General features: G+C 55.8%; 1 protein-coding gene across 1 annotated transcript; it reads left to right on the top strand.

Moving 5' to 3' along the window:
• The first annotated feature begins 4,085 nt into the window (after positions 1-4,085).
• Positions 4,086-6,020, top strand: RHOV (ras homolog family member V). The gene is made up of 3 exons (XM_062204748.1): positions 4,086-4,293; positions 4,466-4,524; positions 4,711-6,020. The coding sequence occupies exons 1-3, from the start codon at positions 4,086-4,088 to the stop codon at positions 5,152-5,154; spliced, it is 711 nt and encodes a 236-aa protein (XP_062060732.1). The 3' UTR covers positions 5,155-6,020.
• Positions 6,021-17,766: the final 11,746 nt, after the last annotated feature.

Genomic DNA, 17,766 nt, shown 5'->3' with positions numbered 1-17,766 from the left:
AACCCTGGGCCATTGTGGCCATTTGAGGAGTGAAACAGCGGAAGGAAGATCTCTCTCTCTCTCTCTTTGTCTCTCCCTCTTTCATGCTGCCTCTCTGCCTTTCAAATAAATAAATACTTCTTAAGAAGCCAAAAGACTTTGGCATGAAGTGCATCTCACTCAACAAAGAATCTTGCATTGAACTTTGGGACTGAACTCTTGGTTTTCTTGTTAACCCGTTTTTTTGGCAGCAGGGGGTGGGTTTTGTTGGTGTTGAGGTTTTGCCGTAGGCGTCCAAATGTTTGAGGAAACTTGAATAAGATAAGAGATTAACAAAAATGCCTGCCAAGAACTTGACCACACCTGCGGCGGTTGATTGGCTTGTTGTCTCCTGGACTGCCTACCCTTCACTGGTTCACTAGTCGCGGGGAAGAGCCCCTAACTCTCGGGGCCTCAGTGGCAGGGCTAGTGTTTTCTTTTTAATGCACTGTTCATTTGAGAACAGTTTAGATTCATGAAAAAAATAAACAGAGCAGGTAGCACAGAGCGCTTCCCTGTACCTCGCACCCAGGTCCACGCCGGGGATGTCTTGCATTAGCATGGTGTGTCTGTCAGAGTTAGTGAGTTGGTACTGAGAGATTATTAATAATTAAACTGCGGCCGGTGCTGCGGCTCACTAGGCTAATCCTCCGCCTTGCAGCGCCGGCACATCGGGTTCTAGTCCCGGTCGGGGCACCGATCCTGTCCCGGTTGCCCCTCTTCCAGGCCAGCTCTCTGCTGTGGCCAGGGAGTGCAGTGGAGGACGACCCAAGTACTTGGGCCCTGCACCCCATGGGAGACCAGGATAAGCACCTGGCTCCTGCCATCGGATCAGTGCAGTGCGCCGGCCGCAGCGCGCCTACCGCGGCGGCCATTGGAGGGTGAACCAACGGCAAAAGGAAGACCTTTCTCTCTGTCTCTCTCTCACTGTCCACTCTGCCTGTCAAAAAATTTAAAAAAATAAAAATAAAAAAAATAATTAAACTGCATACTTCATGTACATTTCCCTAGTCTTTACCTAACGCCTTCTTTCTTTTCCCGAATCCTGCCCATCACCTGCAATTCATGCCCATCCCTTCATCTGACGGGCACTCAGTATCAGCTTGCCGCCGGGCCTCTGTCACTCGAGTGGACCGTCAATCACCTGGCTGTTTGCTAGGATCCTCCACTGTAAGATTACTGTTTTTCTTTTGTTGTTATTGTTCTTCACCTTTTTCATACTGTACTTTTTGGAAGGAAGCCACTGTGAACAGAGTGGGAGTTCCTGCTCTGTGCCCCTGGAGGCAGAATATCCACACTTTTTGTTGGGAATTCTGCACAGATTTATCTGTTTGCCCTCATTCATTTATGTATTCAAGCATTTCTTTATGTCACTGTGGACTTAGGGAAGTTTCTTTTCTACTTTGTGTTAGAATCCAGTACTCCTTGATTTTGTGGCTCAAATCATTCCAGTTTGGGCCACTGGAAACTCCTTCAGGTGGGCCCTGTGCCCATCTGAAATACCCCCATCTTCCTGTTGCTTGCTTGTTTGTTTAGCACTTCCTTATGCACAGTTCCTGCCCCAGTCCTAGGATCTATCACATCTCCAGAGAACGGCAGCACCACGGTTGGATCCTAGTAAATGTGGGTCTGCAAGAGGAGAGGGCCAGAGTGAGACCCCCCCCCCCCCCAGAGGAGAGCACTTTCCCAGCAGCGGCAGCCAGAATTGCAAGTCTTCAGCTGAGACAGAGGTGACTCACCAGCTCCCCAGGTTGTCCCCTCCCTACCCCTTCCCTAAACCAGCTCACAAGGAGGGACCTAGGTCAGAAGTGTCCCCACCCATGAGGCCAGAGAAGAATGGCTATCTCAGGCCAAGTCGGCTTTACTCTCTTCCCAGCAGACATCTCCCCCCGTTTGTGTCCAGACTGTACCCTCTCCCCCACTGCAGGCCGGATTAAACAGGCTTATCCCCAAATTCACAGCTACAATAAAGCTATTGTTGAAACCCAGGTAAAAGGACAAGAGCTTGTGTGTGTGTTGTGCGTTTGTGTGTCCCTGTGTGTGCAGTAATTTTGTCCCAGACACCTGGGCTGGCAGCTTCCCTGGGATCCCTGGATCCCAGGTTGCCAGCACCAGCAGGGTTTTCAGATATAAACATCTTCACCTGTCATTTACAGCACTGAGACAGAGGAAGTGATTTTGAGGAGTCCACAGCAGGTGAGCTGAGGCACTGGGAACACTGAGACAAGCCTCCAGATGCCCAGGTCTTTTAAATTTCTCTTCCTGGGCCGGCACTGTGGCGTAGTGGGTAAAGCCACCGCGTGCAGTGCCGGCATCCCATACGGGTGCTGGTTCGAGTCTCAGCTGCTCTCTGCTATGGCCTGGGAAAGCAGTAGAAGATGGCCCAAGCCCTTGGGCTCCTGCACCCACATGGGAGACCTGGAAGAAGCTCCTGGCTCCTGGCTTCGGATCCGGCAGTTGCAGCCAACAGGGGAGTGAACCAGTGGATGGAAGGCTCTCTCTCTGTGTAATTCTTTCAAATAAATCCTTAAAAAAAAAAAAAAATCCCTCTCCCTTTCCAGGAGAGCAGAAGGAACAACTTTTGGATGTTCTGGGGGCAGGATACAATGTGAGGACAACACTTCAGGCCCCTTTTACTCATCAGATGAAGAAACACACGTGGCTATGTCTGAGAAGTCCTAAAGGCTTGGGGCTTCAGTTAGGAATGATTGGCCTCCCATGTGTGTAGACACAAGGCATGTGGATGTGGACGTGGGTAGTGGGGATCCTACCAGTTCCCCAAAGCTAAGATCTTAACAGCTAAGTCATCTACTTTCTAGCTGCTGTCTTCTCATTTGGACTCAAGAAAGAAAGAAAGAGAGAAAGAGAGAGAGAGAGAAAGAGAAAAAGAGAAAGAAAAAGAAGACAGAGAGAGAAGGGGAAGGAAGCAAAGACAAGGCAGGAAAGTGAAGAACAGGGCTTTTCAGGTATTTTCCAAAAGACACAGATATTTGGATCGTGGATTTTTATACTACCAACTCTGAGAAATGAGACTGGCTCTTTTCCTTATATTCATTGTCTCTCCTCCTGCCACCCCCCCCCCCCGCCCCAACTCTCCACGGCTGACTCCCTGGGTGGGACACTCCAGTGACGTCCCATGGCTGAGGCAGACAGCCTGGGGACCAGGGAAAGCGTTCTGGGCCTGGTGTCACTGGTGTGGCCGCAATCAAGAGCCAAAATGAGCGTCGTGGCTTGCTCTCTGGGTGACCTTTCCAGGGTTACCTGGGAGACCTGTCGGTGTGCAGACTCCTCCCAGGGCAAGGCCAGTGGGTGGCCCCGAAGAGCATCACCTGCGTGCACAGGTGGTTATTATGCACTTCAGATGGTGAAGGAGATAGTAGTGCCAAGTTAGAAAGCATGCAAGCGGGGGACTGTCCTTGGAACATCCTCCCAGCCGGCCTTCTGCGGCTGAGCGGAGCGGGAGTGCTGAGGCCTGTGCTCCGGTGGGCTCCAGCCACAGCTCCTGCGCCACAGCGAGTACCGGCCATTGTCGCCTGCTGGAGCGTCTGCGCGCCTCTCGCCATCCGTGTGTTCTAACGCATTCTTCTTTCATAAAATCACCATCCTGACTTTTAAACACTTGTTCAGACATAGGTGTGGATTTTTGTGTTAACTTGCAAAAGGTTCAGTTCGAACGTTTGTTTAATTTGAACAGGCAGAATTTATGTGTTCTGCAACGTCGCCCCTCCTCCTAACAATAAATCATGGATGTCCACCTCCGGCATGGTACCTGGAGCTCGGTGTGTTGTGTGGCGAGGCTTTGTCCTCGCAGCCGCCCGCTGCCTCGCCACCTCCTGCCCGGCCTACTCCGCTCCGCAGCCGAGGGAGGTCCCGGCCGGTGGGCGGCGCCCGGGGCCGCTCGGGACATGCAAATGAGGGGGCGGGGCGCTATATATACCCGCGGGTAGCGCCGGGCGGGAGAGCGCTGCCGGCACCCTGTCGGGCGGAGGCAGCCCGTGGAACCTGCTTCCCTGGGCGCAGCGGAGCCGAGTCCCGGGCTGGCCCCTCTGCTGCCCCCGGAGCGGGCCATGCCGCCGCGGGAGCTGAGCGAGGCCGAGCCGCCCCCTCTCCGGGCCCCGACCCCCCCTCCGCGGCGGCGTAGCGCGCCCCCGGAGCTGGGCATCAAGTGCGTGCTGGTGGGCGACGGCGCGGTGGGCAAGAGCAGCCTCATTGTCAGCTACACCTGCAATGGGTACCCCGCGCGCTACCGACCTACGGCGCTGGACACCTTCTCTGGTACGTTCAATGTCCCTGGGACCGCGCGGCTCGGGGTGGGGTTGTCGCGGCGGGAGGACGCGGGGGACCCCGGGGAGCCGGCGGAGAGCGGGCCCCGAGGTGGCGCTCGTGAGGCCTGGTGGGGCCCAGGGCGCTCTTCCTAATTCGGGCTTTCCCCGCCCCGCCCCTGCAGTGCAAGTCCTGGTGGATGGCGCCCCGGTGCGCATAGAGCTCTGGGACACAGCGGGACAGGTGAGAAGCTGGGCGCGGCAGGAGGGTGGGGTGGGGGGAGGGGGAGGGCTGGGGGAGAGGTGGGCTGTTGGAGGAGGCCTTGGTCTCCTGGAGTCGCAGGTCTTGGGCCTCAGAGGAGAAGCGGATTCCTGTTGTGTGTGGCAGGGAGTCAGCCCACTAATGTCCTGCCTGGCCTTGCCACCGCAGGAGGACTTCGACCGGCTGCGCTCCCTCTGCTACCCGGACACCGACGTCTTCCTGGCGTGTTTCAGCGTGGTGCAGCCCAGCTCCTTCCAGAACATCACAGAGAAATGGCTGCCCGAGATCCGCACCCACAACCCGCAGGCGCCGGTGCTGCTGGTGGGCACCCAGGCCGACCTGAGGGACGATGTCAATGTACTGATTGAGCTGGACCAAGGCGGCCGGGAGGGCCCGGTTCCGCAGCCACAGGCCCAGGGTCTGGCGGAAAAGATCCGGGCCTGCTGCTACCTTGAGTGCTCGGCCTTGACGCAGAAGAACCTGAAGGAGGTGTTCGACTCGGCCATTCTGAGCGCCATTGAGCACAAGGCCCGGCTGGAGAAGAAGCTCAACGCCAAAGGTGTGCGCACCCTGTCCCGCTGCCGCTGGAAGAAGTTCTTCTGCTTTGTTTGAGAAGCGGCGGTCAACGGATGGGGTGGGGGCCAGAGACTCCTGCAACTTGGGGCGTGGGGCCTCGTGGGGCCTGGCCACCCCCCCGGGGGCTCAGTTCCCCTGTGAGCACTGTGGGGACATGGGCCTCTAACTGCCCATTCTGATAAGCCAAGGGGAGCCCAGGGCCCGGAGCAGGGAAGGCTCCGGTTTGGATTTCTTTGGTCAAGGCTCATGGAGCAAAATCTAGCACTTTGATTTCTGAAGGTCATCCCAACAGTGTCCGTCGCCCCTGAGCCATTTGGGACCCAGTTCCCAGTTTTGTGTCATGGGCCCGCAGGTCAGCCTTCTTGGCCCATGGGCAGCAGGAGTCCCGGCAGGCTGGAAGGTGGCCAGCCGTGGCCAGCCGTGGCCGGGAGACAGGCAGGGATGGCATGGGTAAGGCGGAGGCCAGTGAGAGGTTGAGAGAGGGAGCAGCAGGTGAAGCCTGGGAGCGTGGGACTGGAGGCTCCGCCGAGGGCTGGGCTCAGGAAGAGGAAGGCGAGGAGCAGAGCAGGGGAGCGGGGAGCTGCTGACACCCGTGCTGCCCTCAGCCCGCAAGGCCAGGGAGGGCGGGGCTGGGCCCTGGGAAGCACTGGGTCTCGGGCTCCCCAGGCACTGCCCGAACTGGCTGGGCCAGGAGCGGGGCAGGAAGTGAGAGTCAAGGCCCAGCGAAGGGAGGGGGAGGAGCTGCCAATTAGAGCCTGAAGGAGGAAGGGGTTGGGGTCATCCCTTTCCCTAAGGTCACAGCCTAGGAGGTAGAGCCGTGCAGAGGATGCAAATAAAACCTTAAGTTTCTGAAGCTGCTGTCTCTCGTTTCCTGGATTGCTGGACTGTTCGCTCCCTCATGTCCCTCGCCAAGGCTCAGGGCCCTGGTCAGATGGATTGGGCACCAAAGGACTGAGGCTAGGTTGAAGGGTGGGGCCTGGCCCAGGAGGGACAGTGTGATGGGAACTGCACTTGGCGGGGGGCAGGTGTGGGGCTCCCTGCTTGGGGCTTAGCTGGTTCCCAGGACAGGTAGCGTGGGAAGCAGCCTGGAAACGGGTTTCCCCAGGTGTCAGTGCCAGAGCTGCTTTCCCATGACCTCACCAGGTGGGTGGGGCACCCTTCGCTCTCTGTCTCTGAGCACAGCGCTCAGCTGGGGCAATCCCAAGCCTTCTAACCTGCTCCGATCCTTCTGACAGTGCATGGGGTGCAGGGGCTCAGAGTGGAGGACCCTCCCTCCAGTTCTTAACCTGAACATGAAGGGAACCCCGTACAGCCTTAAACCTCAACCGCTGGCCCAGGTGTTCCTCTCTGGCAGGTCAGGACCCATTGAAGGGTCGGTGGTGAAGGGCCTGTACCGAAGTGTTCTCTGCGACTAAGAGTTCATTTGGAGAGGGGCAGATATCCAGAGAACATTGCCTGGAGTTGGAGCTGGAAGGGTTTTTAAAGGGCATGTTGGGGAGAACAAAACCAAACACAGACTTACAAGGAACTAGGCTCAGAGAACTAGGGTGGTATCCCACGTGAGGTGTTAGTACCGAGAGGTTGTAAGGGTGCTTGGCGTGGTATTATTCCTGTAGAGCTATTTCTGGGCACACCTGGGACACCTGCTGAGGTGGGCGCTCACACCCATGCCAGTCTGCCGGGCTTAGCTCCCTCTGCTGGGTGAGCGTGTATGTGAAGAAGAGCATGGCTGAGGGACAGAAACTGTAGCCAAGTGAAACCTCTGATAATCCCAAGTTTGGTTTTACCCAAGCCCACATCCTGCCCCGCAGAGCTCCAGCCACCTTGCCTCCTGTTGTGCCCGTGCTGCTGGCCCAGGATGGCAGAGTCTGGAGGCCTCTCAGTGAGAGCCCAGGTTGACGCATTCCCTTCAGGGGCAGAGACCCTAGCTTCAAGTTCAGGACCTGACACCAGCCATGACCTCAGGCAAATCAGTTCCCTTCTTTGTGCCTCAGTTTCCTGGTTTGCAGAGTGAAACTCTGAGTGGATTAGGAGTTTTTAAACTCTGCCCAGGGCCTGGGAGGTACTGCAGGGAGGGGCACAGAAACCTACTCAGGTGGTCTCGGGCTCCCCTCCTGCCATCCCTCTCCATTCCCTCATGGTCCCCACACATCCGTGGCACCCAAAGGGAGAGCTGTCCTGCTGGGTCTTTGAGCCTGGTGAGGCTGCCATAGCCTTGGCCTGCGTCCTGCCACTGTGGCTGCCCACTGCCACCCGTCCTGTGCAACTGCTCTCCCTCTGACACCTCCCTGGCTCTCTGCTCCCAGCAGTGAAGGCCTCACATCTGACAGCAGCCCGCAGCAGCTTCCTCTGTCCGTCCCCATCTACCACCTGCCGGCTTATCCCCCAGTTATCTCCTGGCCCCCTGACTGGGCTGGGCTTTCTCCAGCTACCCCCCCCCCCCATCCAGATCCCCTCCTCGCTCCCAGACATCCTGTGTCTCCTGCCTGTTCCCGACACCTCCCTGGGCACACCGTGGGCACTGAGCTTTGCGGCAGACTTGAGCTGCAGCCCCCCAGCTATGTGGAGAGCCAGAGAAAGTCCCCGCATAGCACCCTTTATGCTCCCATGAGGTTTTGCCCTCAGCCCAGGTCTGCTGAGGGGCGAAAGCCCGTGAGCCCTGGGGGGGCGGCGAAACACGCTGAGGCTCACGGCTGTAGCCTGGGCAGGACCAGAGAGGGTGACCTCAGCTTCCAGACCCCCCAGCTCTGTGCCTCCCCACTAATATGCTCGCACTGTACTTCTAGGGGGTGCTTTGTCTGATTTCTCTGACTCTCCTTTGTCTCATTTTCCCTTCATTCTCTACTCTCTCTTAAGTCTATATTTAAAGGACTATTTATTATATTTATTGGATAAATTTGTGTTTTCTACACATAGGTACTTACTTATGTCCTTAAATCAATTTTTGTAATTAAAAATTTTTAATTTTATTTGAAAGGCAGATGGTGGTGGGGTGGGGGGAGAGAGAGAAAGAGAGAGAGGGAGAAAACTTCCACCTGCTGGTTCACTCCCCAAATGGTTACAATAGCTGGGGCTGTGGCTGGGCCAGGCTGAAGCCCAGAGCTCTGAATGCCATCTGGGTTTTCCCCATGGGTGGCAGGGGCCCAGGCACTCAAGCCATCTTCAGCTGCTTTCCCAGGTGCATTAGCAGGGAGCTGGATGGGAAGTGGAGCAGCCGAGCCTCGAACCTGCACCCATAAGGGATGTCTGCATTGCAGGTGGTGGCTTAACCCACTGTGCTGCGATGCCGGCTCTATGTATATTTCTATTAACATTTTTTGTGATCATGCTTCAGATACAATTTTATACATATTTTTTTCATTTAGAATGTTGTGCTCTTTCATTTCATTGTAAAGTCTGGAAATGAGACTATATGTGTTTTTGCTCAATATTTCACACCAACCTTGCTTTCTTTAGCTGGATCTGCATTGGGGGGGCCTTTAGGTTGCTATCCATTTATCATTATTATTATTATTATGAGTGACACATGTGCAGTTGCAGAAGGATTGGAGACTGGGTCCGGTATGATGGCCAGCCACTCTTCCGAGGGTGCTGGGTTTCTGTGTGCGTGACTCTGGACCTGACTGGTGGGTGTCCAATAAATACTAGGTGATGACACAGTGAGCATCTGTTGGTATCCACGCTGCTTCCTCTGTCGCCCTGCTTTCGCTCTTGCCTATTTAAGGTGAGTGTTGTCTTTGGGCAAAACTCTGAATAATTCCATAGTCTGTGTGGCTGTGGCTGGACTGTGGGTGTCTGTGTGTTCACAGCCCGCCCTCCCTGAGGAGTGTGTGTCTGTGCACCTGAGCGTGGAGTCGGTCTGGGGGGGGTGTGTGTGTGTGTTTCTGGGTCTGGGGGTGCCTTGCTTAGTTCTGTGCGGATCCACGTGGGCGTCTCTCCCCAGGCGCAGCTGGGTGCTGGGCATGCGCGCTGGGCCCGCACACCTGCCGGAACTGTGGCCTTGCTGTCCGTGGGGAGCAGAGTTGTGCCCAGGGCAGAGGTGCCACACCCTCCCCGAGCTCCCGTTCTCCTGGGAACCAGCCGGTGAGCGAGCAGACCGAGAGCAGACTGCGTCAGGAGCACCGGCCCCTTTTGCAACCAGCCCAGCCCCCAGGCGGTAACCGGTAACCGCAGAGCACAGGTCAGACCTGCCCCCTGCGCCTGCTGCCAGGAAACCCGCTCCCAGCAGGGCTGCGCAGTCAGCGTCCTCCTTGGGCCTGCGCCAGGTCCCCCGGTGAGCGGAACCCAGTGGAGGGGCCGCATTAGTCACCGCGTGGCGACCGCAGGGCCCGGCCAGCCCAGCGCTGCTTTCTTTGGCAGCCCTGGACCCCCATGGCTGTCTTCCATCCGGAATGCACACTAGGGCCAGTGGTTGGGTGAGCGCCAATTTTCAGACACTGAAACTGAAGCCCAGAGCCACATGACCAAATCCTGGATCCCGGGTTTCCTGACCCTGTTCCCCTGTTCTAGGTATCTTCCCACTGGTCCATGTAGTGTGTGTGTAGGGGGGCAGTCTGCCTGCAGAAATGGCTCTCTTAGGAGGAAGGCGGGAGATGTGGCAGGAGGGATGGGCTGCACCCAGTCGTGTCCATGTGCCCGGCCTGGCGGTTCGTCTGTGTGCCCACGGTTATCCTAGGCCATGGAGGGCGGGATCCCTCCTCGTCCTGGTGGGGTCGTCCCCAGCCTCCGTCCCCTAACGGGGCCTGAAGGATTGGGCCCATAACTGGGATGATGGTAGACTTCATCGGCGGCCCCTGGATGTTTCCCAGACTGAGCTGGCGCTCGGTTACCAAGCCGAGCTTGTGGTCCCACGGCCTGTAGCCCCTCGGGAAGGTGGGCCCAGTCATTGTCCCTGGCTCTGTGGCCTCTGGGACCCCTACCTGTATAACAGGCTTCCCTCACCAGATGTTTAGACCATGGCATTGGTAGTGAGGGCACAGGTGTGGCCGGAGGGAGCTGGCAGAAGAGCACAGAGCCCACTAGGGCACTTCCTCCTCTGGGCCTGTGTTCTGGGCGTGCCTGCCACCCCAGTGCCCTGTGCCAGCCAGCAGAGATGGCTTCTCTCCTCATTCCTGAGACTGGGTATGTTTATTTCTGTGCCCCCACCCTAGCCAGCAGGCCGAGTGCTCCAAGGCTCCACTCTCCGTCCCATGGGGCCTTGGGGACTCAGCCTCCAGTTCCAGCCCCATCCTGACCTGCTGGGTGACTCTGGGCAAATTACTGCTTTCCTCCCTGTCTGCTCGGGCTCCGGGTTGAGAAGTGGAGCTGATAGGCTCCGCCCCTCCCTGACTCCCAGGGGACTTCTGGGAAGAGCAAGATAACAGGCAGCTGGGAACTGATGCAGGAAGCTCTCAGAGCCTAGAGAGGGCTCCGTGCCGGCCTGTGTTCACCTGGGTGTGGGCCCTCGGTTCCCAGCCTCCTGGGGCTCGGGACCAGCCCTGACAGCTTCTTGGCTCATGAAGCCTTTGTCCCATTTCCAGAGAAAGGACAGAAAGCAAAGCCAGGAGCCTAGTCGTGTGGAGCAGGTGAGACTTGTCGAGCACAGAGTCTGGGCTCAGGAACACCGGCTGCCTGGCCTGGCTGTGTCCCCAGCCACTGGCTGGGTGACCTTGGGCAAGTCACAGCCCCGCTCTGGGCCTCTGCGCCTCAGGCTCTGGCGGCCTCCCCCCCACCCCCAGCCTGTAATCCGAGTCAACCTCGTGATCTGGGGACAGAAAGGATCTTGTCGGGCCCTCCGTTGTGGCGCAGTGGGTTAAGCAGCTGCCTGTGTCTGTGGTGTGAGAATCAGCCTCACCTGTCCTCTTGAGGGGTGGACCAAGACTCAGAAGTTCAGCGAAAGCGAGACTTTGTTAACCAATCTTGCAGGCCCAGCGCCTGGGGGGCCAGCACAACCTGGGGTCCTTGACAGCAAACCATTTCCTAGCACGCAGGTCCCTCCCCCCGGGTCCTCCCTGGCTGAGTAACTACAGGGTTATAATCTTCCTGGCGTTGGCTTCAGCTGTTTTGGCCACTAATGTCCTGTTTGCTTAAGGACCTTCAGGTGTGTGTAACCTGTTTACTTCTCACACACGGCATCCCCTGTGGAGCACTGCTTCAAATCCTGGCTGCTCCACTTCCACCCCAGCTCCCCGCTGATGCACCAGGGAAGACAGCCTGGCCCACCCTGGCTGTTGTGGCCATCTGGGGAGTGAACCAGCAGGTGGAAATATATACATATATATTATATATATAATAATATATATATTATATATATTATATATAGATATATAAAATAAAATATATACATTATATATATTATATATATAAAATAAAAATGATCTTGTCACTGAGTCCAGCACTTTTATGCTTTATAAAGCACGATGGGCCCCCTCTTTGGTCAGCCCGGTTAACCCAAGGCCATGACTCGCTGCCAAGGGGATCCTGCTGATAAGGACCAGTGTTCAGAGAGCCCTGTGGGGGACACAGCTCCCAGGGAGCTCCAGGCTCAGCGGGGCATCCTTTCTATTCCATTAGTTTTTTGTGCTTTTAACTTTTCTAAAAATTTATGTTAGTTTATTTGAAAGGCAGAGAGAGAGAGGGAGAGAACATCCCTCGGCTGATCACTCCCCAAATGCCCACGACAGCCAGGCTTGGTCCAGCAGAAGCCAGGAGCTGGGAACTCCGTCTGGGTGTCCCTGTGGGTGGCCGAGTACTTGTTGTCCCCTAGGGTGCACGTTATCGGGAGGCTGCATTGGGAGCCGTGCTGGCACTGGAACCCAGGCGTCTATAAGGGGTGCAGGCGTCCCAAACGCTCAGTGCCTGTCTCATGCTGCAGCCTCTCGCTCCTTCCTGGCTTCCCCCGCAGCCTAAGGCCCAGCAGCTGCTCTCCTCGCCCACTGCCATCTGTGGCGAGGACCAGGGCTCTTCTGTCGGTTCCCTCTACACCTAACAATGGCCTCCACCCCAACTCCACACTGCGTAGGTTTGCGCCCTGCCCATCTGCCAGCACCGTGCTCTCTCTGAGCCGGCGTGCCCGCGGTTTGGCAGGGTTCACAGCTCCGTTCCCCCTGCTGCTCCCGCTGTGTCCTCTTCTCTCCCAAGGTGCGGGCCTCACCTGCTTGCAGCCCCCTTCTGTCAGTCTGCCCACTGGCTCACACCGTCACCTCGTCACCTCGTCCACCCATGGCCTCGCCCCAAATCCGGGAGCTCCATTGCCTCTGCAAAGTGTAGAGTGTGCACCCCCCCCCCCCAGGATGCACCTGTAGGGCCCAAGGACTGCAAAACTCACAGGTTTGGGGCGAGCATTTAACCAAGTGGGTAAGATGCCGACGGCCCACAGCTGACTACCTGGGTTCAATACCAGCTCTGGTTCCTGACTCCAGCCTTCTGTGGTGATGGCTCCAGTAATTAGGTTCCTGCCGCCCATATGGGAGACCTGCATTGAGTTCCTGGCTCCTGGCTTTGGGGAGTGAGCCAGTGGATGGGGTCTCTCCCTCTACTGGCTTTCTCTCTCTCTGTCTCCATGCCTTTCAAATAATTTTTAAAAATGTCTAGGTTTTCACCTCATTCACCATCTTATGTCCCATCTTGCTTTAAAAAAACTTGTTCACATTTTATGTCCATGTTATCTCATAATTTATGGCCCTTTTAAACTCCCTTAAATCCTTCCCATAAGCCACCAAAAGCTAAGGAACTGGTAATCCATCCATCCATCAGTCAGCCCAGTCTGCCCCTCACCTTCTACCTGCTTCTCCTGAAACCACGCCCTCCCTGGTGTTTCGGTTGGTGGCTTTGCCATGGCTCGCTCCCGGGACAGAAGCCCGCAGGCTGTGCTGACTCATGCTGGCCCTCGGCGTACTTGGCCTCACCAAGTCTCAGAAGTGTGCCTTCCTCTCCACACCCCGCCCCCGCCGTCTGTACCCCAGCTCAGAGCTTTGTGGCTTGATTGTTTTCTTAAATAAATGTATATATGCATATTATATATAATATACATATTTACATATACATTTTTATATGTGAATACTTTTTTTTTGACAGGCAGAATTAGAGAGAGAGAGAGACAGAGAGAAAGGTCTTCCTTTTCCATTGGTTCACCCCCCAAATGGCCACTACGGCCGGCGCGCTGCGCTGATCCAAAGCCAGGAGCCAGGTGCTTCCTCCTGGTCTCCCATGTGGGTGCAGGACCCAAGCACTTGGGCCATCCTCCACTGCACTCCCGGGCCACAGCAGAGAGCTGGACTGGAAGAGGAGCAACCGGGACAGAATCCAGCGCCCCAGCCAGGACTAGAACCCAGGGTGCTGGCGCCCCAGGTGGAGGATTAGTGGTGCCGGCTGAATACTTTTCTTATTACAAAAGCAATAGCTAGTCATTGTAGAACATGAAGAAAATGCAGATTTACATAAAGAAGAAAATAAAAACCATCTGTAACTTTATCAGTGGGAGAGAACCCCGTGGGCAGTTAGGTAAATATGCCTTTTTGGTTTTTGTAATATGTTTTTCTTAATGTTCCGCCTCTCCCCCACCTTTTTACTCCACAATAAGAGGCCTCTTTCTTTCTTTCTTTCCCAGTCTGCTTTCTTGGTCTTCCTGGTTCTGGGCTCTGCAACCCCGGGAGCTGCTGCGGGGCAGGAGGAAGAGGCAAGCTGGCCGAGAGGAGAGCCTGGGAGCGGTCGGCACCCCCAGCTGAGGTCGCGCTTCTGGGCAGGGCTGTTGGCAGCAACCCATCTCCAGGGAGCCTACCAGCGGCTGTCCAGGTTGGAGTCCCACTGCGGCTGGGTGGGGAAGGGAGTGGTCCTGCGCCCTGGACTCCTCATTCGGGGCTGTTTGTTTAAGCAGGCAGGGATGGGTTGGGAGAAACAACCCGGTGTTTGTCGGTGTTTATCTGAACTATTGGCACAGATAGGTTTTGGAGACAACTCCCTGATATGAGTAAGGCAGGATGGGTTACAAGAGAAAAGATGATGGGGGTCCAAAGTTGAATACCCAGAGGTCCGAGGCAAGCACCAATCCTGGCACGGGCGGGCTGGGTGGGGGGCACCTGCTGGCTGAGGAGGACGCCAAACTCAGCACCTGGATCATCATGGAATAGGGGCCCCAGGCTTGCCAGGTGTTTGTAAGAAGCTAGGAACGGGAAGTGTTATTATTATTTTTTTTTAAATGCAAATCCCTGACCTTTTTTTTTTAATATAAAGATTTATTTACTTATTTGAAGGCAGAGCTACAGAGAGGCAGAGACAGACAGAGAGAAAGGTCTTCCATCCACTGGTTCACTCCCTAAATGGCCGGAGCTGCGCCAGTCTGAAGCCAGGAGCCAGTTTCTTCCAGGTCTCCCACATGGGTGCAGGGGCCCAAGGACCTGGGCCATCTTCTACTGCTTTCCCAGGCCATAGCAGAGAGCTGGGTTGGAAGTGGAGCAGCCCGAACTCAAACCAGTGCCCAAATGGGATGCCGGCACTGCAGGCGGTGGCTTAACATGCTGCACCACAGCACTGGCCCCCTCCCTGACTCTTTAAACGTGGGCCACTAATTGAATCAAGTCCCTTTGGGCCAAATCATGACTTCAGGGTGCTGTGTGCCACCTGGCACCTGGTTTTACCGTCCAGCTGCTCTGCACTCCACACGTCTCCTCACCTCAGTGACTTGGTCTTGCTTCCTCCCGTCCCTGTCTCTGTGCTGTCACCTGCTTACCTGGCCCTTCTTAAAGCGTGGCTCACTCCTTGCCCGCCTTGAGCCCTCCACCTCCCAGCTTCCCCGCTCACTGCTTCGGGACAGCTTGCCAACCCTGAACAAAGAACCCCATGACCTTCACTTCTGCTAAGACTGTGTTCCTGCCAGGAACACCCTCACGGACACCTATACCCACCTGCTCATCTCAATTTTGCCCCATTTTAAAAAATTGTGGTAACCTGCACATTAACAAAGCATTAGCTATTTTAAGTGGCATTAAGGACATTCATACTATTGTGCCACCATCACCACCATCCATGTCCAGAACTCTCATCATCCTGCAAAACTGAAACACTATACCCATTAAGTAACTCCCCACTGCTCCCTTCCCTGAAACCAACCAATGTTTTTTGTTCTTTGTTTTGTTTGAGAGGCAGTGAGAGAGAGAGAGCGAGCGAGCTTCCATCTGCTGGCTCACTCCCCAAATTCCTGCAAGAAGCCAGGAAACAGGATCTCAATCCAGGTCTCCCATGTAGGTGGCAGGAACCCAACTGCCTCAGCCATCACCACTGCACCCCAGGGTCTACATAAACAGAAAGCTGGAACTGAGAGCCAGAGCCCAGTATGGAACCCAGGTACTCCCCCTGCGATGGGCAGGAATCGTACCTGGCTTCTTAACCTCTCAGCTAATACCGCCCCAGTTCTATGATGTACCTCCCATGAATGATTTATACGGCATTGGTTTTTTCGTCTGTGTGATAAGTTTATTTCACTTAGCATAATGTCCTCAAGTTTCATCCGTGTCCTTCTTTGAAGGCTCAGTAGCAGTCCTCTGTAGTATTCCGTTTCCTGATCCAGTCATCTGTCAGTGGGCACTTGCACTGCTTCCACGTTTTTGGCTGCTATGAACAACGCTGTTGTGAACATGGGTTTCCAAACACCTCTTTGAGACCCTTGTTCCTCCATGAGGCCACTTCTCAACCTTCTTAATCCCCGTGGTCTGATCAGCCTCTGCCTCATACCAACAGCCATTTCCTCTATACCGTCTCCACAAGCAGGGCCTAGCAGGGGGAAATCCGGGAAGAGTGGGACCGGGTCCCCACCTGAGGAGTCCCCTGCGGATGAGGGCAGACAGGCTAACAGCAGAAGGGCGTACCGCATGCAAGAGTGGAGAACAGCAATGAACTTGGCCTGGAGAGCCAGGGGAAGCTTTTTGTGCTGGGTCGAGTGGTATGTGGGAGCTTTCCAGGGGCAAAGGGACATCTGAAGTGGAGGCGACTACCTGTGCAAAGCAGGGAGGAGGGCAGGCAAGAAAGGTCTGAGGGTCGTTTGGGTGGGGATGGAGTGGAGAATGGCTGGGGAAGTCACAGAGCCGGGAGCAGTGTGTGTGTGTGGGGGTGGTTTAGTTACAGTGTTTGCATCCATGCTGCCTGTGCTGCAGAGTGTAAGCTCCAGAAAAACAAAGGCTGCGTCTGGGCACTCATTGCTCCACACCTGCCACCTACCTGAAACTGCACTCCCCTGAAATAAACCCTGGCAGCAGGCACAGCATCGCGCCCAGCAGTGGTGAGAGCGCCCCCTAGCGGCAGCGGCAAGGTCCTGCCCCTGCTGCCAGCCCTGACGCTGCTGTGCCCGGCCCACAGCCCTGCAGCTGTTACCAGGGATGGTGCTTTGCCTGGCATCACCTTGCTTGATCTCCACCCTTCCCTGAGGGCATTCTTACTTCAGGCCAACAAACACCTGCCAGCCACTTGCTCTACGCTGGTTGCTGTCTGAGGCTCTGGGATAAAGTATTCATCGCCCCAACCCTGCAGCCTGCCTAGAAAAACCAACGGGTCATGGGGGAGTGGAGGAGGGATGGAGTCTCAAAGGATGGATGAGTGACAGGCAACACAGGGACTCAGAAGGGGAAATGCAGTGCTCTGCAAAATGGAACAAAGGGAGTGGGCCCCGCCCCTGCCATCTTGTTAACTACCATTCACCAAGGTCACAGCAGGAGCGATGTGCTGGGGGCCCAGATGACTAAGTTTCCACCTGCTGGCTGCTGACCAGACACAGGAGCACAAGAAGGGGTGCTCGGTGCTCCAGATTCTGGGAGCAGTCCCAGGAGCAGGGAGTGCCTGCCACCTGGGTGCCCCGCAGGCTTTGAGTTTGGGCTGAGGGATGAGAACGCAGGGGGTGGCCAGGCTGAGAGCACAGTGGGTACAAGACATAAAGGTGTTACCCAGGGGAAGGAGGCCCACCCTAGCAGGCTGTGAAGGTGGCTCCCGGACCCGGGGCTTGCCTTGGAGTAGCGTGCAGAGCTGGGGACTCATGGAACTGTCCCCTGCGACTTCCTATCTGGTCATGCATGCTGGTTTTCCTCTGGGGCTTAAAAGCAGCTCCCAGGGCTCATGCTGTGCTGCAGTGGTCACACTGCAGCCTGCAATGCCAGCATCTCATGTGAGCGCCAGTGAGTCCCGGCTGCCCCACTTCCTGTCCAGCTCCCTGCTGATGTACCTGGGAAGGCAGCAGAAGATGGCTCAAGTCCTTGAGCCCCTGTTACCCATCTGTGAGACCCAAACAGAACTCAGGACTCCTAGCTTCAGCCTGAACCAGTGGATGGCGGATCTCTCTCTCTCCCTCTCTCTGTAGCACTACCTTTCAAATAAATAAATCTTAAAATTAATAACAAAAACCAGCCCCAACCTTCCCCATAAGCCTAGGCTCTGGAGTCATCATGTTAGGGCTGTGCCCAGTCCTCCCACACTAGCACGAGGACCTTGGGAATTCCCCTTGAGCACACCAGGTTCCTCACATGTAAAATGGACATAATGATACCTCCATCACTGGGTTGTCTCTGAGCCAACAGTTTGAGATGGGTAAAGCCCTGGAATAGTGCTTCCTGGGTGCCTACCTGGACTGCACCACATTCTTAGCGATCAGCAGTGCTGGGCACAGTAGTGTGTAGAAGAAATGAAGGA

This window comes from Lepus europaeus, chromosome 11 (assembly GCF_033115175.1).
Source record: "Lepus europaeus isolate LE1 chromosome 11, mLepTim1.pri, whole genome shotgun sequence".
Taxonomy (NCBI): Eukaryota; Metazoa; Chordata; class Mammalia; order Lagomorpha; family Leporidae; genus Lepus; species Lepus europaeus.
The sequence above is the reverse complement of the archived record's forward strand: the minus strand, read 5'-3'. Positions and strand labels throughout refer to the sequence as shown.

Bases quoted from the DNA above. Each gene is read 5' to 3' on its own strand.
- RHOV (XM_062204748.1), top strand. From the start codon at position 4,086: ATGCCGCCGCGGGAGCTGAGCGAGGCCGAGCCGCCCCCTCTCCGGGCC. The intron at 4,294-4,465 runs GTACGTTCAATG...CCGCCCCTGCAG, and splicing joins GGCGCTGGACACCTTCTCTG to TGCAAGTCCTGGTGGATGGC. The intron at 4,525-4,710 runs GTGAGAAGCTGG...TTGCCACCGCAG, and splicing joins TCTGGGACACAGCGGGACAG to GAGGACTTCGACCGGCTGCG.